This window comes from Mus caroli, unplaced genomic scaffold (assembly GCF_978045245.1).
Source record: "Mus caroli unplaced genomic scaffold, Mus_caroli_1 scaffold_20, whole genome shotgun sequence".
Classification (NCBI taxonomy): Eukaryota; Metazoa; Chordata; class Mammalia; order Rodentia; family Muridae; genus Mus; species Mus caroli.
The window spans coordinates 56539801-56564152 of NW_028227275.1; the positions used below are offsets into that span (position 1 = coordinate 56539801).

General features: G+C 42.9%; 1 protein-coding gene across 1 annotated transcript in view; it reads left to right on the top strand.

The window, feature by feature from the left end:
- Pacs1 (phosphofurin acidic cluster sorting protein 1) overlaps positions 1 to 24352 on the top strand; it is a 130063-nt gene that overhangs the window by 86094 nt on the left and 19617 nt on the right. Inside the window, exons 2-8 of the mRNA XM_021151452.3 lie at positions 13700 to 13787; positions 16739 to 16828; positions 17488 to 17613; positions 21287 to 21431; positions 21849 to 21940; positions 22027 to 22107; positions 24066 to 24125. Coding sequence (XP_021007111.1) covers positions 13700 to 13787; positions 16739 to 16828; positions 17488 to 17613; positions 21287 to 21431; positions 21849 to 21940; positions 22027 to 22107; positions 24066 to 24125 — 682 coding nt within the window. The remainder of the gene's footprint in view (positions 1 to 13699; positions 13788 to 16738; positions 16829 to 17487; positions 17614 to 21286; positions 21432 to 21848; positions 21941 to 22026; positions 22108 to 24065; positions 24126 to 24352) is intronic.

Consider the following 24352-nt stretch of genomic DNA (forward strand, 5'->3'; position numbering starts at 1 on the left):
GAACTCCCTCTGTAGACCAGGCTGGCCTCGAACTCAGAAATCCGCCTGCCTCTGCCTCCTGAGTGCTGGGATTAAAGGCGTGCGCCACCACGCCCTGCTCAAACTCACCTTTTAAAACTCAAGTAGGGGCTGGAGAGATGGCACTGACTGCTCTTCTGAAGGTTCTGAGTTCAATTCCCAGCAACCACATGGTGGCTCACAACCATCTGTAACAAGATCTGATGCCCTCTTCTGGGGTGTCTGAAGACAGCTACAGTGTACTTACTTATAATAAATAAATAAATCCTTAAAAACAAAAACAAAAACAAAACAAAACAAAAAAAAACCCTCAAGTAAAAGGGCTGGTGAGATGGTAGCTAGGCAGGTAAACACGGTTGCCTCCAAGCCTGAACACTTCAGTTCAGTCACGGTAACGACCACATAGTAGGAGAGAACCAATTCTTGCAGAACGTCATCTGACTTAGGGTGTGCCATGGCACACTTTGCCCCCACACACATACGTTTTAAGAATTAAATTGTTTAGCTTTATTTTATTTTATTTTATGTGCATAAATATTTGACCTGCATGTTTGGGCCATGGCCAGCAGAGAAACCTCTGACTGAGGTAAGCAGGAAATCCGGTTCAGTGGCTGGCTCAGTAGCTGATGTTGGTTCAGACTTCTAGAGTCTGACATTATTATATTTTAGACATTTAAGTATAGTACAATTTTGTCTCATGTGCACAGTAAAGCTTTAAGGTATGACTACGTTGAAACTTTTTTGCATAGTACATGTGACCTCTTCCATAAAGATGGCTTCTATAGCTTAAGGCCTAGGGGAGTATCAGGTGTGGTCTCACTCATACAGAAATTGTAGAGGTCACCGAACTACAAAGTACATGTGACATCTATCTACCCCTAGGTTCTATTGACTGAGAAACAATGGTCAAGTTAAAGGTCTAGGGAAAAAGAGTTTGGAATAAACATAGTAGTCTGGGTAATTCAGGTGTGGCCTGGCCCCTACAGATAGCGTAGATCACCAGGATATTAACAACATTCACTGCTAGCATTCTGTGTGGAAAACAAGTATTTATCCCTTCTGTTCAAGACACAATCCTATGTGTTTAACATTCTTCGTTTTCCTAGTGCTTATCTGAAAGCACAAGAACCTTGAGCCCTCTACACATGTCTGCTATGTGTACCATGTTCAAGCCTGGTGCCTGCAGAAGTCTGAAAAGGTGTTGGATCCCCTAGAAGGAGTTATCGATGGTTGAGACCCACCAAGTCAGTACTGAGAAATCAGATTCAGTTCCCTGCAAGAGCCAGTACTCTTAGTCATTGAACTATCTCTCCAGCCCTAGAAAGTGTTTTTAAGATTTGTTTTCTATTTAATTATGTATATGCCACTATAAGTGCCAGTGGAGGCGAGAGGTATCATAACTCTGGAGCTGAAGGTACAAGAGGTTGTCAGCTGCCCAACATGGGTGCTGGTAAACAGACTCTGGGCCTCTGCAAGAGTAGTATGTATTCTTAACCAGTGAGCCATCTCTCTAGACCCCTTATTTTATTTTATTATTGTTTGTTTGTTTGTTTGTTTGTTTGTTTTGAAATAGGGTATCTATGTAGCCTTGGCTGTCCTGGAACTCACTATATCGACCAGACTGGCCTTGAATTCACCTTCCTCTGCCTTCCGATTGCTAGAATTAAAGCACCCACCACTATACCTTGCTCATAATTTTATTTTTTTAAAGCTATCTTTTACATTGTCTGGGTCAATCAGAGTCCCTCAACCTGTGGGAGAAATCAGGGTCCCAGTATTCAGGTGGGCAAGGAGTCAGCAAGTTACAGACAGACACAAACACAGGAGTGTTGGATCTGAATGTAATTTCTCAAAGCAAGCATCAGACATATATTACAGAAGAAAATAAGGAAGTTAGGTGACACATCAACTAAGGTACACTGAAGTTACTCGATGCATAATGACTCTTTACACAAAACACAAAAATGTATACATAAAGACTGGCAGGAACCAGGCAATTTAACAACTGAGAGTCAGCCCTATCTAAGGTCAGCTTATTCTTAGAAGCTGGGTGTGAGGTCTTTACACCCCAGGGGCAAGGGCTTTCCCGCCCAAGCCATAGTTCTAATTCTAATTTATTGTTTAACCTACCACCAGCCAGCTCTTAGTAAACACCTAGCTATGCTATTCTTCTGGGCTAGTGGAAGTATGTACTAAGGAGGGTTCCACTCTTGCTAATATTTTCATGGATAACACAATACTCTAATTCCTCCTAAGCCACAGCCCAATCTTCTTCCTAAACCACTGTAAGTTGCTACATATGGAGTGGCTCAGCTGTCATTCTCAGTGTTTTGTGAGGGACCTCCATTTACCAGAGGAGCCCACAAACTTTCCTCTATTAGGTAATGTAGTCTGCCATACATGACTATAATAAGAATTATAAACTTACTTTGTTAAACTTGCCCTGAAATCCCCAACTCTATCTAGTAGATTGTAATGCCTGATTTCTTTCACTATCTCTCTTTCAACACTGGAGGCATTTTGTTTGAATAAGTAACGTTCTTACGAAATTCCAAGCTCAGGGTCTGCTCAAAGACTGCCTAGGACATTGGGACACCAGTGAAAGCCAGGAATCAATGTTCAATCTAACTTAGCTATTTGTCAAATCATTCCTTGGGGGCACCTATAATAATAAAACAATACTAAAGGAAAGCACACAGAACCCTTCACCAACTATTTCAAGGACAAATCTGAAACATATCTGTGTTCTGGGACGCCAAAGACTCCAGGAGACCAGTTTCCATGAAACTTTTTGCCTCAGGACTGCAGCCAGCTTTTGGACTTGTCACGCAGACTCCACTGGAGTGGATGTGGCAATTGTCCATTAAAGAATGAGTAAATAAATAACTACAAATGATACTATTGGATAAGGGTTATTTTATATTATCAGGGAGAGGTTGACTGTAGCTCTTCCTTGATAGTGATTATTAGCAGAGTCTGACCTGCTATTGTTTTTCCCCCAGTGTCTCTGCCAGCCCCAGTATTAAATTACTTTTAGGCCTGCTAGCTTATTTTCATATTGTCTGTAAGTCTGCTTATACAAAGCTAAGTGATTAAGTAGGTCTAAAATGTGTACCTCATGTGTTAGGGGCCCCATAGTAGACCTGAAGGTGCTCGTCCAGAGGGTTTTTTTAAATGTTCATAATTATTTATTCTTTGAGAATTTCATACATGTATACAATGTATTTTTATCTTATCTAACTCTTACCTAACTCTCCTGTTCCACTCCTGCTAGGCTTCCCAACACCCCCCACCCCCCCCCCACACACAGACCTTATATTCTCCCCCTCCTTCATTATAACCAATGAGTCCAATTAGTGCCACCCATATGTGCATGACGTGTCTGGGAAGTTTTGTTTTCAAGGTCTTAAAATAGCCGTGCTGTGAAACCACAGGGGAGAAAGATGTCCCCCTCAACTCTGTAGTTCTTATGTGCACTCTTTGGCTGATGCTAAGACTCTTAAGGAATGAGAGGAAATCATACTTGTTTCATTAATTTCATATGTACAGTGGAAATCTTCAGAAGACAGTGATATACAAAGAATACAAAGAAATAACCAAAGCATGATGCTTTTTACATTTCAAAAGAGTAATTAATCTCTGAGTGAGGAAGGACAGATGAGAATCTGGATCAGGGCAGTAAACTCTAGGTTTGCCAGGAAAGATGTATTCAGTCAAGGAGTGAAGTTAGTGTGAAATGGGGGTCACTTTAGAGCTGTCTGTGCACACTCATGGCAGCCCTAGGTTATCAGTCTCTGGTGATGAAGGTGTTTATCCCTGCTACGTGAGGGTCAGCCCTTCCAGAACAGTCCTTTAAGTTTTGTGCATAGAGGCAGAAGCACACCGTCCCCTCGGGTGAGTGCAGCTTGAGGTCGTCAGTTCCCCGTTCTGACGTTGTGCTTCCTTAACCTCCTGATGAATTCAGAACCCGGTATCTTCAAACAAGAACGGCTTTCTCCTGAGTGAGGCTTTGTTAGGGATGTGTAAGGATTCTGCGGTCACTCCTATTCCTGCCATTACCCAGCAGCTCTCTATGTGTCTAGAGAAGTTCAGGTTTTACCTTGGTCTGGAATGTGTAGAAAGATCAGAGAAAATTGGAATTGTCTCTCAATAAGCAAGTAACCTGGCTATTAAAATAATTTTAAATGTGCCACTTAGAGATAGTCGAAATGTATTGCAGTCTACAGCGGGACCTACTTTTGACATTTTTAATTTTCTTGATGAAGAAAACCGTCTTAAATTCAAATTACTCCAGTTTCTCGTTTTGTTTGTTCGGACAGTAAGGATCTGTGCAGTTGGATTCTTAGGGAGGGAAGGGAGGGAAGTAAGGAGAGAGAAGAGGGGCGACTAGCAAGACAAGCTGGACCACAGAGAGAGTAGTGTTCCTGTCTCAGTGAAGCTGAGATGTCTGCATGCCTGTGATGCTTCCAGAACTAGGAAACAGGACAGAGATGTTCATAGTTAGCTATTATAGCACTTGTTTTGAGCGTCACTGAATTAAAGATTTCATGCATGGATATGATGCAGTTCATCAGTTAAGATTCATCACAAAGGAAATATTAATCAGCCCACTTACGGGACTTTAGAAAAAGCCCTTTAATCTTGGGGTGGTGCTACAAGAGGGCATAACTGGCCCTTCTGGGTACTTATATGCTGTGTCCTTCTGTGTGTGTTTAGTAAAGACATGAAAACTACTTTTTTTTTTTTTTTTTTTTTTTTGGTTTTTCGAGACAGGGTTTTTCTGTATAGCCCTGGCTGTCCTGGAACTCACTTTGTAGACCAGGCTGGCCTCGAACTCAGAAATCCGCCTGCCTCTGCCTCCCGAGTGCTGGGATTAAAGGCGTGTGCCACCACGCCCGGCTGAAAACTACTTTTTAAATCCCTTTTAGGTTGGCAGTGGTGGCGCATGCCTTCAATCTCAGCACTTGGGAGGCAGAGACAGGTGGATCTTTGAGTTCGAGGCCAGCCTGGGCTACAGAGTGAGTTCCAGGACAGCCAGGGCTACACAGAGAAACCATGTCTCAAAAACAAAAACAAACCCAAAACACCCTTTTAATTTCTTTCTTGATTTATTACATTCCAATTCCTGTAGGGTTAGAATTTTCAAAACCTGCTTTAATGAGGGTTCTTAAGTGCTTCAGCCTCCCTTCTAGCCCACCTATCAGAGTTAGGAGAAAAGAAAGGTTAGTAGGAAAGGGAGGTTGTAGACCTGTAGAAGTAGTTCTTTGGGGTGATTCCAATCTTCATTGTCAGGATACCAGCAGTCCAGTCTAAAACTTCAAACACAAATCCGTAGCAACAGTCCACTGAACATAGATGAATAGAAGCAGCTCGATCCAGAAGAAACCTGGAGGCTCTGCCGTATTGGCATGAGACTGCAGAAGTGGCAGGAAGCAGCCAGAGTACCATGAGAAGTTCTTTGGCACTTTTCTCTCCACAACCTCACAATGAGTGAAGATCAGCAAAGACCAGCAAAGCATTGCAAGGTGAACCAGTGCAAGAGTGCTGCTCACTGTCTGTTGGATTCTGCTTGTACTCTTTCTAGCATCACACATCCTCTCGAGTACCTGCTTCAGCAAAACATCCTCTCACCAGACAGCTTCCAGAAAAACATCACGACACAACTGAGTCTCCAAAGAAATCAGAAATTTCCACTTCAGAATCCCATTCTTTTTTCTTCCTTGTATTTTCAGACAAAACCACATTTCTCTTACCAGGGGGCACCTTGGGACCACAGGGAAAATTAGATGAGACCATTTTAAAAAGTGTGGATGGTAGACTGATCTGCTAGTCCTGGTGGAAGCCAAAGGGAAGCTTCCATTCCTCCCACCTTGCCACATTGCTTTTCCTAGCTTGAAATCTTATTTTCTGATTCCCTTACCTTATTGGCAGCTACTTACATGTCTGGCACCGTTCATTTGAGACTTTGTATGCTACTGGAATGTGTAGGATTGGGGTCACTAGTGTTCACCATTTGTAACATTTACCAGTCAGTTTTCTGTCCTCATCGTAGTCTACCTGTGGACTGCATTGACAGTTCCTCCTGTGTCTACCTCGCTGGCAGTGCCTCAGTCCTTCTCATCTGCCCAAGGATCATCTTTTTCCTGTTTGAACTCCTGGAAGATCTCAGTTTTCAGTTCTCTGCTTTGATTTCTAAATCCATAACTCCAGCCTGATGCTTTTCTTGAGCTGGAGACATCCACAACCAGCCATCTAGTTGTCTACCCATACAGTCAAGACGTCTCAAACTCTGCTCCAGAACAGCCCGTCTCCTCCTTCACCTGAAACGGTGCGACCATCATCCAGCCTGTTGCTCAAGCCAACACCTCAGACCTTTCATGAAGTTTTCTCTTTTTCCAGAACCTGCATTCAGTCTATTAGCAAGACATGAGCAATGCACTAGAATATTTGTGAATTCTACTCTCGCTCATTCATTATCTAGGAGACCACACTTCTCTCCTGCCTTAGCTGGATCTAGTGGATTTTTCCAAACCACTAATGATCCCTTCTCTGGGAGGTCTACTTTCACCTAAGCAGAACACTTTTACCTGAATCATTGTATATAATGATTTTCTTGTTTATAAATTATCAGTGTCTCCCATCATAAGCAAAATCAAAGCCCCTGCCGGGCGTGGTGGCGCACGCCTTTAATCCCAGCACTCGGGAGGCAGAGGCAGGCGGACTTCTGAGTTCCAGGACAGCCAGGGAACACACAGAGAAACCCTGTCTCAAAAAGCCAATAAAAAAAAAAAAAAAAAAAAATCAAAGCCCCTAACTTCAGAGTCTAATTTTCACTTTTCATTTTTACATTCCTCGAGCTCCAGACATTCTTGCTTACTTTGTTTCTCTAAACATCCCAACCTCCTTTTGTTCATATGTCACTCAGTCCTCTGGAGTTTCCCTCCTGCGTCCCTGTACAATCACTAGGTAGCTTTTGCTTGGTGTTAAATGTTATGTACCATGCACTCTGTGGTCTTCTCCAACTCAGTTTCTCTCCTGCCATACACATGGTGTTATGTTTAGAAAGAAATTGATAATTGAAATAAAATCTTAACTCGTTTTTTCCTGATGGGCAGCATTGAATGTATGGCTATACCGCAGCTTTGGGGGCTGCTTCTGGTGACACTCATATGGATTTACTGTGCATAATGCAAACAGTGTCGCGTAGAGAGTTCTCACTTCTCACTGTGTTTCTATGCACGGCTCTCGGCAGCCCACGGGTTGATGTTATTACACGTTCATTTTATATTTGAAGACACAGAGGCAACGGGAGGAGGCAAGGTAGCAAGCTCAGTGCCATCTCGCCAGTGAGTGTGATTGCTGGAGAGTGGATGTTCATAGTTTTCTATAATGATTTAGACAACAGTCCCATAGGCAGCATATGAGTTCCCATCGTACCACATTTTCATACATACATAATTCTGCCAAACTTGTATTTTGACTCCAATTTGTATTTTCCTGATTTTTAAAAAAATATTTATCCATAGCCATTAACATTTCCTCTTGGAAACACAAATTGTTCATGTCCTTTGCCTATTCTTATATTGATTTGCCAGCCTTCTTATTCTACATACTTTGTTAGCGTTATGCGTTTCAAATATCTTCTCCAAAGTCATGACTGTCTTTTTAAATTTTTTTTAAGATTTTATTTTATGTATATGAGTGCTCTATCTGCATGTACACCTGCATGACCGAAGAGGACATCAGAACTCATTACAGATGGTTGTGACCCACCATGTGGTTGCTGGGAAATGATCTCAGGATCTCTGGATGAGTAGCCAGTGTTCTTAACTGCTGAGCCATTTCTCCAGCCCCCGTCATTTCATTGATTATATGGTATTTCCTGCTAGCAGAAAATCCTAATTTTACAGAGTTAATTTATTGTTCCCAGTATCTTGTTTTTAGAATATTTCAGAATCATAATAATATTGTCCTGGGGCTGGTGAGATGGCTCAGTGGTTAGAGTTACTGTCTGCAAAGCCTGAGTTAGATCCACAGGACCCATGTGGTAAAAGAATACCAATTCTCTTCTCTGACTTCCTATGCATGCTGTGGCACGCATGTGCATGCATTCACAGTCAATCAATTAATTAAAATATAATAAAAAGTGTAAAAGAACACAGTTCTGTATTCTAAACCTTACATTTCATGTATACGCTGAGTAGTATTCTGTGTAGTGAGTCCTTTTCCTAGTTAGGGAATGCTGCTGCTTCTCTTCTTTACCTCCTCTGCCTCCTCATGATCCTCCTGCCTCTGCCACCTGAGTGCTGGGATGAACGGGCCTGCTTCTCCGCTCCTAGTCCTGCTATCATCTTTTTTTATTTTCTCTCTTTCTTTCTTTCTTTCTTTCTTTCTTTCTTTTTTTTTTTTTTTTTTTTTTTTTTGGTTTTTGGTTTTTGATTTTTCGAGACAGGGTTTCTCTGTGTAGCCCTGGCTATCCTGGAACTCACTTTGTAGACCAGGCTGGCCTCGAACTCAGAAATCCTCCTGCCTCTGCCTCCCGAGTGCTGGGATTAAAGGCATGCGCCACCACCGCCTGGCTAATGAGATTCTTTTGAATATCCCAAATAAACTTATATACATTACCCTGAAAGCAGTGACATTTGTTTCTTTCAGTTAGTCATGCTGACGTGAGCCTGGCTCGCCATTCTTCTTTGATGATGTACAGTAAGGCTCTCTTTGAGTTTATAAAATTGGAATCTATTTCTTCCTTTAGGTCTTCTGAAAAATGTATGTAGGGTTAGTTTTTTTAATTTTTGTTTGTTTGTTTTTTAGACTGTTAGCAGAATTTGCATATAAACATCATCTGAACTTGGGGTTTTCTTTTTCAGGGGCTCTGCAATTACTGACCAGTGTCTCTGATTGTTACTGACGATGTTTTTATGCAAGTAGCTATGGCTTTTTTAATAATTCCTGCTACAAGTTTTTCAGCTATCTTCTTTATTCATCCAATTGCGGCTTTACTTGAATAAAGTAGTTTGTGGAATTGGAACGGACGGCTTTTCCACCCTAGCCTCTTTGTTCCCAGAAATAATGTCTCTGAGACTTCATATATATGAATAAATGTTCAAGCCCTAGTCTTCAACTTGATCCTTGATCAGCTCGTTACTTCTAAACTATTCTATGTCTTCCACGTGGTTAGTTACCTTCCTCAGTTTCATGTGTCTGTCTCCTCCAGCATTCAGGGTGAATCCCCCAGAATTCCTCTCTTTCTCTCTCTACCGGAACTTCCACCTCCTATTTCTGGGCCCAATTCATTGTCCACAGGCTTTTTGTCAGGTGGAACTTTCACACTGCACAAAGGATTCTCTCTACAGGAATAATTTAATTTTTAAAATCTGCTTCATCTGGAGAATGTCCCTTTAAAAACGTCCGGGTTTCCAAACTTTATTAATCTATAAGGACTAGTATCTGCGGATCCTTGAGGGGTAGAGTGGGTAGAGTTCAGTTTTCATCTTTGGGTCCTACAAGGTGGCAGGAGAGAACCGACTCCTCAAAGTTATTTCTGACCCCCACACACTCTCTCTAACTAGTTTTAAAAAGGAGACTGAGGAGAGAGTTCAGTTGGTAAAGTGATTGCAAGAGGACCTGAATTCCATCCCCAGAACCCACATTCTAAAAAGCCAGGTGGAGCCTGGCATGTGGTTCACACCTTTAATTCCAGCACTAGTCAGAGGCAAATGGATCTCTGTGTTTGAAGCCAGCCTGATCTAAAGAGCAAGGTCTAAGAGAGTCAGAGCTACACAGAAAACTGTTTTGGGGGCTGGGGGGAAGGAGCCAGGTTGGGTGTCACATTCATATAATCCTAGCACTGGGGCGGTAGAGACTGGGGACTCCTTGGGACTTACTACTGACCAGCCGAGCCTATATGGCAAGTTCCAGGCTAGTGAAACACCTTATCTCAATATAAACACATTTTAAGCAGACAGTGTGTGAGGAATTACACCTGAGGCTTTTCTCTGACTTCCACAAATGAGTGCATGCATATTACACCTCTGCACATACATGAATACATACACACAAATTAATAAATTAATATGATATCCTGGTACGGTGATGCACACCTATGATCCCATCATTCAGGAAACAGGCACAGGGAGGCAAGAATATTGCCATGAGATTGAGACCAGCCTGATCTATGTAATACTAAGGGATTTTTTTTTTTGCTTTGTTTTATTTTCTTTTATAAAATAAAGTAATAACAGCAAGCAAGTTTATTGGAACTACTGTAGATGTATAGCAAAAATTTGATATGTAATCTTTTTATTTATATGAGTACTTTGTAGCTATCTTCAGACACACCAGAAGAGGACATCAAATTCCATTACAGATGGTTGTGAGCCGTGTGATTGCTGGGAATTGAACCCAGGACCTCTGGCAGAGCAGTCAGTGCTCTTAACTGCTGAGCCATCTCTCCAGCCCCATAGTCTAAAATTTAAAGCTATTTTTACTAAATATATACTGGTCTTGAATTAACTCCTGGTGAGTTGATAATTCAGTTCTCATAATGCTATCTTGCCAGAATTATATAGCCATACCTAATCTTTCTGTAGTGACATTTTGGAATTTTGGTTTCTTTTAAAAACACAGAAATATTATAAGAATATATTTTCACTTTAATCCCAGGTATGGGATATGGGGCTGCTTCATCTAAGTATGATTTGGCTCATGCTCTAGGAGGGGTTGATTTTGCCAGGTGCAGATAATTTCTGTCATTGTATGACAGTTGGAATTCTGGGGACTTTTCAGAGGGCATATAAATGCTAGAGCCTCAAGAAGTGAGTCAGTTGCTAAGTAGTTGTCCACAAAGAAGAAACTAGATATCCTGACAGCAAGGATCAAACTTGTCCCAAGGAACTCAGTGCCCCAGTCAGCAGGAAGTCGTCTAGTGATAACGTTATCCACTTTCCAGCCCCTGACTTTATTCAGGGATCTCTTTCCATTTCTCTCTGTCCTTTTATCTCTCTTATCTAGTGTTTGGGGGTTGAAAGGGTGGAAGAAAAGGGATGGGGAAGGGTGGACGAGAGTAAATCCCACAAAGTAGCAAAAAGAGCAGCTACAGCTTTCTTTTGATAATTATATATACCTGGCATACATGTCCAGTCTTCTGTTTTAGTCTGTCTCTTAGAGCATATGGAAGGGCTTCAGGTATTTTGTTATGTTTTGGTTTTGAGACAGTGCCTGACTGTGTAGCTCTGGCTGGCCTGGAGCATGCTGTATAAACTAGGCTGGACTTGAATTCAGAAGACCGCCACAGTTCAGCTCCCAGCACCCACATTTGTGACTCTCTGCCAACTTGTTGTTGGTTTTTGAGACCGGGTTTCTCTGTATAGCCCTGGCTATCCTGGAACTCACTCTGTAGGCCAGGCTGGCCTCGAACTCAGAGATCTGCCTGCCTCTGCCTCCCAAATGTTGGGATTAAAGGCATGTGCCACCACTATGGCATTTCTGCCCATTTTAAACTTATGTTGCTGTAGACTTGGTTACAAAACACTGCCTCGGAGAGACCTTGAGCAGGTAGGACTATTCAGATTAGCTGCTTCTAAATCTATGACATACAAAATCAGGTCATAACAGTGAGTGTATATTACTTTAAGCAATTAATATTGTTTTATAGTAATAATTAATATATACTAATGAAAGTTGTTTGGTGGAAAACTGTCAGTTATTGTTATCTGAAAATTTCTTTAATTAGTTCTCATTCCTGAAATATATATTATCTATATATACAATTTTATATTCACAATTATTTTTCTCTCAGCACATTGAGGTTATTTTTTGCATTCTCTTTTCCATTCATTTCCTAATATTAAAATACCGTTATCAAAGAAAAGAGTGGTATTCTGAGTGTGTAAGAAACTGAAAACGCAGCCTAGTGGTGGCGCACGCCTTTAATCCTAGCACGCAGGAGGCAGAGGCAGGCGGGTCTCTCAAGTTTGAGGCCAGCCTTGTCTATAGAGTGAATTCCAAAACAGCCAGGGCTACACAGAGAAACCCAACCCTATCTGGAGGTGGGGGATTTAGACCCAATAACAATACAATTTTAAAATGGGAAAATATTTGAATATAGATGTTTTACCAAAGAAGACACAATGGTTAGACATGAAAATAAACATATGAAGAGATGCTTGGTACCATTAATCATCAGGAAAAGCAGACTAAAGTATGGTAGGATACCACTCCACATTCATTCAATAGCTGTAATAAAACATATAGATAACCACCAAAGTTGGTGAGGATATGGAGAAACAGGAGTCCTCCCATCCCTTCCTCTCTTCCATTCTGTGCTAGAGACTGAACCCAGGCCATGCACATTCCAAGCCTTACCACTGAGCTGTATGTTCATCAGCTCTTGTTGGTAGTTTCATAAAGAGTGAAACAGAGGTGAGTGAGGCCCTGTGTGTGCAGGGTGCTGCGCTGTGGTGCTGGAGCAAACTCTGCTGCGCCTGTGGAAGAGTCCCAAGTGCTCTTCCCCCCCACTGAGCATCTCGCCAGCCCCTGCTTATCCAATCAGCATTCTTCTCTTTGGTTCCACAGTGGGCTTTAAGTTCATTTTAACTGGAATTAAAGTGTGTGCCATTACCGCTGAGCACTTTCCTTGTGTGATTTAACTCATGAGCTGCCTTTGTTATGAGGAGTAAGACAGTTATCTGTCATTGGTTTTGTTCATAGAGCTAATTTTCCAGTATGGTACTGTTTGTTAATTGAATGATGAATCTGCCTACAGTAGATTCCCATCTATCCTTAAATCTCGGTTCCGACTGTCATCCCCTGCCATCCCTGTTTACTCTTCCCCATCACCATGACGCTTGGACCACTTACCCAAGAGTGCATATTAATATTTGCAGAATAAAACTTTCTTTACTCTTTTTTTCCCCAGAAATTACCTTGCTTTTGTTTATTCCTATGAACATTTAAAATCATGCCGGGCGTGGTGGCGCACGCCTTTAATCCCAGCACTCAGGAGGCAGAGGCAGGAGGATTTCTGAGTTCAAGGCCAGCCTGGTCTACAGAGTGAGTTCCAGGACAGCCATGGGCTATACAGAGAAACCCTGTCTCAAAAAAACAAAACAAAACAAAACAAAATCTTACAGGAAGGGTTAATGTGTTCCTGTGTTGTTCTGTCCTCAATGCAACATTTATTAAAATGTGTCCTATTGGTTTCATCTGCTTTTATATCTGAAGTATTTTGTAGTTAGCTGTTAAATCCTGAAGACTTTAGCACGTATCTCCTTTTACTTACTTTGCAAGTGTGTGTGTGTGTGTGTGTGTGTGTGTGTGTGTGTGTGTGTGTGTGTGTGAGAGAGAGAGAGATCACTTTTGCCTTGTTTCGGATATGCTTGGATGGCAGGTAGGGGAGAATGAGAAGATCACCATGTCTCTGCTTCTTGTGTCCCCTGAAGCTGTGGGACACATAATAATAGAAAACTGTGGGTGGGCTTGAGATGTATAAACAAACATTCACTGAAGTAAGTCTGCAGAATGATATGCCTTTGACATTTTTCAAACATACAAGCTAAAGCTCTTTTACCTCGATTGGCCTTCTCATAGTCTTACTTAAGTAGACCATGTTCCACAGTAGATGTTACCTTCCTACAAATTCTTATATTTAACAGAACCTTCTCTCTCTGTATTTTTCTAGGCTCTTCAGCTTAACTCTGAAGAAACTTGTTATGCTTAAAGAAATGGACAAAGATCTTAACTCAGTAGTCATTGCTGTGAAGCTGCAGGTGAGTTGAACAGTGAGTGTTCTGAGCCTGAGGAAGCTCGGATGGTGCCTTTGATGTTGTAGCTATAGAAATTCCCTGGAGCCACTCCTTTCCTCAGCTATGTGGGGAACGATTGTGGAGGAGCAGCTGAGCATGAGACATACAGAGTCCCAATTCCACCTTTAATTTGGGTCCTCAGTTTCATTATATTTTATCTTGAAAAACAAAATGGTCCTTCTTTGCTGCCTGCCTGTTCAGATAAGTGAGACAGGCTGAAGCCTGTTGTAAACCACTCAGTGTCATAAAGGGATGCGGGCCACTCCAGCCTTAGTTCTCCAGTGTCTAGGTTAGGACAGCACTTTTGAAGGCTTGCTATAGGATGTAAAAAAAAAAAAAAAAAATGTATACATTAGCATTTTAGCCCTAACCATTTAAAGTTTACTAGAGTGTTTTATTTTCCAGGTAGCCCTCACGCTTAATGCTTCTTACATCTAAGTTTGTGTTCTCAAGGAATTCAACATATTTCATAAAAATTCGGACTCCCAAGCATTCCTGAATTCAGAGAATCAGAGAGAAAGAGAAAGGGAGGGAGGGAGGGAGGGAGGGAGGGAGGGAGGGAGGGAGGGAGGGAGGGAGGGAGAGAGAAACTAAATGACAAAAGCAAAAGCATTTAAGAATTTACCCATTGCCACTTAATAATTAAGTGGCAGAGCTGAGACTGGAAACCAAAGAGTATGTAATTTACATTTAATAAACTCCATTCCCAGATCTTCCTTAACTGATGAATCCTTCCTAATGAAGACTCCTTGGAGCTTAGTGAGGTCCCGCGGTGCCTCTGCAGTGCTTACATAACAGCTGAGTCTTTCACTTGAGGGTGCTGTATTTGCTGAGTTTCTCTCTCTTTTTTTAAAGATTTATTAATGTGTATGAGTGCTCTAGTTACATGTACACCTGAATGCCAGAAGAGGGCATCGGATCACATTATAGAGAGTCATGACCCACCATATGGTTTCAGGGGATTGAACTTAGGAAGAGTGCTCTTAACCACTGAGCCATCTCTCCATCCCTGAGTCTCTTTCCTTAAAAAACAGTGAACTATAGGATGATCCTCTATAAACCATCATATTGATTAGCTAGCTTGCTAAGTGATGTTTATTATACTAAATGACCTCCATTAAAATTTACAGCTGAGGGGCTGAAGAGACGGCTCAGTGGTTGCTTTTCCAGAGGACCTGAGTTGATTCCCACCTAGTGGCTCACAACTGACTAGGAAAATGGGTCTGCAGTTAAGACCATGTACTAATCAGATATGATGGACACACCTTTGAATACAGCACTTGGAAGGCAGAGGCAGGCAGATCTTTGTGAACTCAAGATCAACCTGGTCTACGTAGAGAGACCCTGCCTCAAACAACAAAAAGAACTTGTACTGCTCTTTCAGAGACCCTGAGTTTTGTTCCAGCATCCATGTAAAACAGCGCACAGTTGCCTGTAACTCTAGGTCCAGGGAATCCAATGCCTCTGGCTTCCTCGGGCATGTGCATGCATGCACAGACTCACACATACCCTCAACTAAAAGTAAAAATTAAAAAACATTTTTTTGAAACATGGTCTCACTATGTAGCTCTGGGTGTCCTATAATTTACTACGTTTAACTAGATGGCCTTGAACTCTCAGAGATCCATCTGCCTTCTGAATGCTGAATGCCTTCAGAAGACTGGGATAGAGCAGACTCCAAGGAAACCTAAAATTCAGTTTACTGTATTGTTTGAGATACCAGTGAAACAGCTAGAAGGAAATACTGAAGAAACAGTAGAGACTGAGTGTCAGGCTCTGGAGAGGGCTTGGGGTTTGGAAGGAATTGATAGCTACAAGACTGGCTGGAACAACAGGCATAAAGGGAGTAAACACAAATGGTAGCCAGCTGTGGACAGAAGCCCCAGGCCCTCCAGTGCCAGGAAGTCTGAAAGGACTCAGAATAAGAGCATCTCCAGGGTCAGATGGAATCCCAAAGCTGTGGTGTTCTGGGACAGCAAATGATGCCCTATAAAAGGCTGGGGACAGGCCAAGAAAGAACCTGGGCCATCAGACTCATCAAGAGTGAATTATCCATCTTGCTGATGGTAGATTGGTGGAGAAAAGGTGACAGAAATACAGAGATACATTAGGAGAAGTCAGAATAGGGGACTCAAAAGAGAAGTCTACTGTGAAAAGAAGACCTGTGAGGTGCTGTCCAGTGAGGCCAGGAGGAGTTTCGTTTGCTTTGTTGGAAATAATAGTACATTTGCTCCTGAGAATGGTCTAGGATTATGTGAGTAAAGTATGTGAGCAGAAAGAATAACTTCCACAGTGCCTTCTACTAGGTGAGAAGGGAGGTTAGTACCTGAGTGCAGTGCCCCCTAACTTTGGATGGAGACATAGGTGGTTGTCTGTAACAGAAGGGGAGGAAGGGAGGGTGTGTGAGGACAGCAACCCAGGGTGGGTTTATGAGGTGTGAGCTGCTCCAGCTTTCTCAGTGAAAAGAATCAAGGCCAACAGCATTGGGAAATGTTAGTGGTCATGTGTCACGGGATTGGGAAGGCATGGTACATCCTGTGAGGACAGAGAATGGACTTGAGACATTATCCTAGGCAGGGATACTTACCCCACTTAAGATGGGGCCCATAGCTTTAGTCAGACCACATAGCCAAATTGTGTTGCTATACATGTTCATCTGGTACAGTTGAATCTAAAACAATCTTAAAGGACTAAGAAACATACATAGTTCAGTGATAGGGTCATTGTCTGGTACATCAAAGCCATGACTTCAGTTCTCAGCACCATAGAATAAGCCTGGCAGAGCAGGAATAGGAGGACTGATGGTGGTGGGATGGGGAACTTATAAAGGCTGACTGGTGTTTGCAGCACAGTACATAGTTCTTTTGGTCATCGTGTAGTGACACAGCTTTGACAGGAGTTTTTCTTGGTTTCAGGGTTCAAAAAGGATTCTTCGCTCCAATGAGATCATCCTTCCAGCCAGTGGCCTGGTGGAGACAGAGCTCCAGTTAACCTTCTCCCTCCAGGTCAGAGAGGTCTAAATCCTGACGTTTCTAGTGATGCAACAGTCTAGCACCCAAATAGTCTTGACATTTGAGGACTTTATTTTCCAAAAACAGCCAGAACCCAGTTTGAGTAGAAAGAACAAAAGTCACTTATGGGCTAATAGCCAACCTGGAAGGCATCTTCCAAGCAGTGCCTGAGCCAGCACAAGTAGGGGTGTACTGGATATGATGCTGAGCAGATACTGAGGCCCAGTTTCCCCTTACATGATGCTTGGTAGCTACCCACTGAGCTCCACCACCACACTTAGCTTTTCCCTGTCATTACTGATCTGAATCTCAGGTCCCAGTAGAATACAGCCCACTTCTATTATATGTTATATCCACCCTTCTCCCTTCATCCCTCTTAGAACATCTCTTTCATCATAATCCTGGTGACTGTGTTGAATCATATAGAGAAAACATCTGGGCAGATAACAGAGAAAATGTTTCTAAGCTTATGTAGACCTACCAGCACCCTGCAGTACCAGGCCCTCTGGCGTTCCTTTCTTTCTTTCTCTGACCAATCACTCTTAAAACCAAGAGACGCCAAAGCCACTAACACTCAGTCCTCTAGCTGGGCCTGAGCCACCAAGGTTCTGGTTGCTGTCCTGGTTAACCATCTAGTCTGTTTTCCTCTTCAGTACCCTCATTTCCTTAAGCGAGATGCCAACAAACTGCAGATTATGTTGCAAAGGAGGAAGCGGTACAAGAACCGAACTATCTTGGGCTATAAAACCTTAGCTGTGGGACTCATCAACATGGCAGAGGTGAGCAGAGCACAAGTCTTGGACTGCAGGTCTCTAAGTCCATTGTCACCCAGCCTGCAGGCAGGCATTTACTTTTTCTTTATAGGTGAATTATTTTATGGGAAATCCAGTCTGCTAATAGTTTTCTCAGTTTCTCTTACATGAAAGTTGTTTACTTTTAACCCTTTGTTTGTTTGTTTGTTTTGGTTTTTCAAGACAGGGTTTCTCTGTGTAGCCCTGGCTGTCCTGGAACTCACTCTGTAGACCAGGCTGGCCTCGAACTCAGAAATCCGCCTGCCTCTGCCTCCCGAGTGCTGGGATTAAAGGCATGCGCCACCACTGCCCGGCCTTTTTAACTCTTTTTTAATCTTCATTTGATTTTTAGGATTTATTTATCTTACTTTATGTATATGAGTGTTTTGTTCCAATGTATGTCAATCTGGAACTAGACTTACAGATGGTTGTGAACCAACATATAGGTTCTGAGAATCGAACCCAAATCTAGTTAAGAACATATGTTCCGGGCTGGTGAGATGGCTCAGTTGGTAAGAGCACCCGACTGCTCTTCTGAAGGTCCAGAGTTCAAATCCCAGCAACCACATGGTGGCTCACAACCATCCGCAATGAGATCTGACTCCCTCTTCTGGAGTGTCTGAAGACAGCTACAGTGTACTTACATATAATAAATAAATAAATCTTAAAAAAAAAAAAAAAAAAAAAAAAGAACATATGTTCCTAACCACTAAGCTTTCTCTCTAGCTGCCTTTGTCTTTTGAGATGGTTCTGTCTGTGGTTGGCCAGTTTAGGCCCAAACTCCTAGACTCGAATGATCTTCCATCCCAGCTTCCCATGTAACTGGTAACTGTAGTTGCATCACTATGACTAACTTTAATATATGTTAAATGTATTAAATATGTTAAATGTTATATGTGTTACGTGTTTTAACTTAGTTTTAGTAAGAATAATGTAAACAATTCCCATATACCAGATTCACGCAAATTTTTAACTTGATAACATATTATTATGGTTTTATAGTATCTCTGTATATTTTGGCTGTTGTTTTGTGGAGGTTTTTTCCTAAGCAGTTTGACTTTTGCAGACATGAAGCCTCATGTCACATTAATACTATACTATGTTAATTTCCTAATCATGAGGATACTGTCCTACATAAGCCCCATTCCCCCGCCACAGTCAGGGTAGTAACATTAATTCAAGGTTCTGTCTAGCCCTCAGTCCCCAACCTCACAGTGCAGAATGTCTCAGTGACCTTCCCAGGACCTACAACCCGATCTAGGAGTTGGTTGGTTACCTTTCTTTTTCATATCTCTTTGGTCTCCATCAGTCTGTGGTGGTTGCCATATTTTCCATGACTTTTATGACTGTGATGTGGATTCCTTTTTTTTTTTTTTTTTTTTTTTTTTTTTTTTTTTTTTTTGAGACAGGGTTTCTTTCTCTGCGTAGCCCTGGCTGTCCTGGAACTCACTCTGTAGACCAGGCTGGCCTCAAACTCAGAAATTCACCTGCCTCTGCCTCTAAAGTGCTGGGATTTAAGGCGTGCGCCACCACCGCCCGTCAACCCACCCATCTCTTGGGGCCCTAGCTTTTATATAAAAGTCCCCAGAATTCTAAATGTCATACAATCACAGAAACTATCTGCAGCTGGTAAAATCCCTCCCTTGCTAGAGCACAAGACAAATTAGAGTCGGCTGCTGTGAACAGTCTGCAGCAGTCCCATACTCCACATCTGGGATTAAAGTGAAAACATATTCTTGCAATATTTCTGTGTTTTTTAAAGAAACCAACATTTCAGCCATCCTTTCTGCATAGGTCAGTTGGAAAGTAGTAGAGCATTCCTTTCTTCCACTTACCAATTGATCCACTTATTTATATTAGTTATGGACTGTGGGTTCTTGTTTTACTTAATGGAGTTTAATTATAAATATATAATATGTATGTATCCATAAAGTTGTATGCCCTGGTTTGGCAGTCAGAGCCCCTACACGCTGTTTTCTATGCCCTTTTTGATAAGCTCCTCCCTTCTTAACAGGCCGTCTTGCTTCCTGGTACAGAATAGCTCAAGCTTAATCTCCTACAATGAGCTGATTATCTGAGGCTCCTGGAGTGTTTTAGTGGAGAATAGTACTTTAAAAGTCCAATAAGGGTGGGGGCTATGGTATCATATGCCTTTAATACCAGCACTCGGGAGGCAGAAGCAGAGAGGTGGATGAATCTGACTTTGAGGCCTACCTGGTCGATACTCGTGAGTTCCAGAACAGCCAGCACTGCATAGTTGAGACCCTGTCTCAGATCAGGTACTAGCAGTAGTGCTCATGTACCGAACAGGGATGACCTGTGCTGTCTCTCAGCAGAAAGAACTAGGAAGTGCATATACTTGCACACACATGCTCTTATACACATGCACACACGCACATCATTATCATTTCCTGTTTGTATATAGCTGTCCCACCCATAGCACACAGTGGCAACTTCAGTTCCAGCCTAATAGCATAGGGCCTGATCCTCCTTTCTTCCTTTCAAACTCCTTTCTCCAGCAGCAAAAAGCTAGGCCCCCAATTTCCTCAACATTTCTGCTTTCTTGTGCAGTACTCCTATGTGTCAAAGACAAAGAAGAAAGAGGCTGCAAGACAGCTTTTTAAATTATTTCTGTGCCTTCATAAGTGAAACAGGCTGGGTATGATTGTGCATGCCTTTAATCCCAGCATTCAGGAGGCAGAGGATCTTTGTGAGTTTGAGGCCAGCCTGGTCTACATAGTGAGTTCCAGGAAGCCAGGGATAGGCAGAGAGAACCTGTCTCAAAAAATAATAATAGGTGAAATAGGAAAAAATGTATGGTCCTGGTAGTGTTTATATGTGACTTGTCCCAACCCATCCTTTTGTCCTGTTGAAGTTTTAGATGAGGATGAGGGACTGTGGGAAGGAATTAATAGTAACAGCGTCATCCCATTCTTCCAATTGGGTCAAGCCCCGCCTTTCCCTGTATTCCAGCTCCTTTCTTCTCCTCACCAGGCAGCTGACTAACCATGCTTATAAGCCCAGCTTTACCCAGACTTGGAAGCTACTATCCATGTAAAGGACTTAGTTTAACAGGGAACCCTAGTGATGAGCAATCATTTACCGCCTCAAACCTCAGTTATTGTCTTTAAGCTGATGGCCCTGATTAACAGCTGGCACTTTCTAGAGATAGCTCTGCTGTTTCTTATTGTTTGTTGTTATTTTAAATTACCAGACTCAGGAGATCCTCTCACTTCAGCATCACCAATGACTTAGCTAGAAACAACTGAGAGTTGTTTTTTTTTAAGATTCATTATCTTTAAATGGGGGGGGGTGCAGTATGCGCATGTGAGCACTGGTATCTAAGGAGGCAGAAGAGAGTGTTGGATCAGTTGGAGCTAGATTTACAGATAGCTGTAAGCCACCCAATATGGTTCTGGGAGCAGAACTCAGGTCCTCTACAAGACATATGGGCACTCTCAACTCCTGAGCCATCTCTAGTCCCTAGAGATAGTTGTAAAAGTAAGTCCTTGAAAGCAGTAGGAAGGGAGCTAGGCATAGACGTGGAAGTGAAACGACCTTAACAGAATGTCGTTGCCATTGGCTTGCATATCACTTGGGTTTATAATAGTGACAACCCTATCACTGGGTAAGCTGTTTGTGCTGTATTCTTTATTCACAGGTGATGCAACACCCTAATGAGGGTGCTTTAGTACTTGGCCTGCACAGCAATGTGAAGGATGTCGCTGTGCCTGTGGCAGAAATAAAAATCTACTCTTTATCCAGCCAGCCCATTGACCATGAAGGAATCAAGTCTAAGCTGTCTGGTAAGATGTAGACAGTGGGGCTGGAGAAAGTGCTCAATGGTTTATAGCACTTGTTGCTCTTCCAGAGGATCTGGGTTTGACCTCTAGCATTCACATGTTGGCTCACAACCATCCATAACTCCAGTTCCCAGGGATTTGACACCCTCTTCTGACATCCAAGTGTGGTACACACGTATATACGCAGTGTCTGTAGACACCATAAAAGACAGGGGAGCCAGTTCACTCATTGACCTCCATCCTGGGAAATGTGTTCATGCAAGATAAGCTTAGAGATCCCTGGAAGTGATGTGGGGCTGGGACCCTCTGTGTGGTCCTTCCCTCTTCAACCCAGTTTTATTGATTCCTGTCCTCAGCATCACTTAGGATATTAGGATAGACCAAACCAGATCATGGTTCTTAATCGGGTGTTTGTTGTAGATCGCTCCCCAGATATTGACAACTACTCTGAAGAAGAGGAGGAAAGCTTCTCCTCAGAGCAGGAAGGCAGCGACGACCCGTTGCACGGGCAGGTAACTTCCTACGCGGCCTTCCTCACAGTGGATGAGCTAGAGCTCCCTGGGGTTTCCCAGTCTCACTCTGTTTCCTGCTCACTCAGGACCTGTTCTATGAAGATGAGGATCTTCGGAAAGTAAAGAAGACTCGGAGGAAACTGACCTCAACCTCAGCCATCACTAGGGTGAGCCACCCAGGTCCAGGCATAGGACAGCTCAGACTCTTGCTCTAAAGTATGTGGAGAGTGAGTGGGTGCATTAAGACCTTGTGGGGGGTTTGAAAACCCTGTATACTTGGGGTTGCATGATACATCCCCAGAACATCTACTACCACCCATAAGAACCAGCATGTTAATCTACAGGATGTTATAGGCTATAGATTATGCAGAACAGAAAGAAGGCTGTAACCACTTTTCTAGAATTTCAAACAAAGCAACTATTTCTTTAAGGAGTACAGTGCTGCAGACCTTCCCTTTCTTGGTGATTGCTCCAGGTGATGCTCTGTCAGTGCAGAGTAAAGCAGGTCTCTGCGGTATTGTTGTGTTAGAACAGTGCTTGAAAGCTACAGAAGCTCTGGGTTTGATAGTGTGCACTTACATTAAATACAATTCTTACCTCGGACCTATTCCCTGAAATCAACAATGTTTGTCTTACGTCTCCTGACTAAGATTCCTGAGCCCATGGTAAAGTCAGAGTCGTGGACTGAGAAGCTAAAATCTCAGCTCTTTGGTAACTTCTGGCTGATCCTAGAGTTCAGTTCTCCAGAGTAGGGAGGGTCATAGGTACCAAGGGCTTCTCGGAAGGAAAAAGTCTGTTTTATTCTGGTTTTCTCAAGTGCAGGGACAGTCTGCAGACTGATACCCTGAAAATGAGGTTTTCTTCTCATTTGGGGTAAAATTAAGGCCAGCCCTGCTGTGTCCAAGCCTGGCCTCTGGCCATGAAACAGCATTCACAACCTTTACAGTCAGGGCTGTGAGAGAGCCGACGAGACTGCAAGCCCAATTCTCTGCAGCAGTGGCTCAGGAACATTCAAACGGCTCCATTTTTTCCCTGGTTTTCAAGCCCTGTAGGGAAGACAAGTCCCAGAGTCCAAACTTTCCTTTTTTAAACTCTGAGAAAGAAAAGAGCTGTAGGACTCTCCCTGTTACTGTTTTTTCTTCTAACCTTTATCTTTTCTGCTCTGCAATCATGAGGAGGCCCTGTTTACTCCCCCAAAAGTACCTCCTAGGCTTCCTAAGTATCCCCTCCTGTGGCCTTTTCAGTAGCATTGTACCCCACGTATGACCAGAGATTAGTGATAATATCCATCTCCCAAGGCAGCACTGGAAGCTCCAGGCACTTTCTTGTTGTATTTCTGGACACTTGATGATGGTCTCCTTCTGTTCCTGTACAGTCTTCTTTCCCCACCACGAGCACTTTGTTCTTTGAGTTTCTTCCTTGTTGAACTTGCTCTTCCCACTGCTCTCATTCTTAAGTGCAAGTAGTGTTGTTCCCATTCCCATATGAGGTTTAGCTCTTGAGGCCAGAAATATGTGTGACTGAAAACTAACCCTGGTGCCTAAAGTAGAATAAGAAACAGGGATCAGGGAGCCTAGGCTGGGCCCAGTGAACTCTAGTGTCTGAAAATGAAGACTCATCTCAACAGATAACTGACACCACGGTGAGTGGGTGTCATAGAGCAGAGCGCTGCATAGGGACAGTGAGGACACCATGGAAAAGTGGCCTCTGCTGGCAGTGTTCATTGCAGGCTGAGGGGGCAGAGGTGGACAGACTCCAGGTGTGGCTGGTAATTAGGTGGGTTGGCTGTGCAAGAGGACAAATGCTGTTCTGAGATATGGGACGTGGAGGTCCTGGACACTCACCAGCTGGTGCCTGGCTCTGCCAGACAGAGCAAAAGACGGGCTGGAGGTGCACCTCTAGAAAGTCCTGGGGTGCCCTGGAGGCTTTGGAGACATGAGGTGTCCAGCGAGCTGCCCAGGGCTCTGAGAAGTACACTAGCATTGGCTGTCTTTCTGGAGAGAGTGCAGCGTGAATGCAGCTACTGTCTGTCTTCTCTCTCGGTGTGAGGTAAGCTCCTGACACACTCAGACTGACGACTAGTACATGTTACTTGAGAACAATTTGTATATTTTTGTCCCCACAGCAACCTAACATCAAACAGAAGTTTGTGGCCCTCCTGAAACGATTCAAAGTTTCTGATGAGGTATGATGCCTTACTTCCAGTTTCACTCCTAGGCCCTATATGGCCACTAGCCATCAGGGTCATGGGGTCATGATTCCTATCGCTTGCATGCATAGCAGAGCCCCAGGAGAGATGGCATATGGAGAAGAGCATTATGTTTCTTGAAGAGAAAATGAGGGCTTCACATGAAGAGTGTGGTTTCATGGTATTTAGAAACACCTAGAACAGTCATATCTAACCATAATACT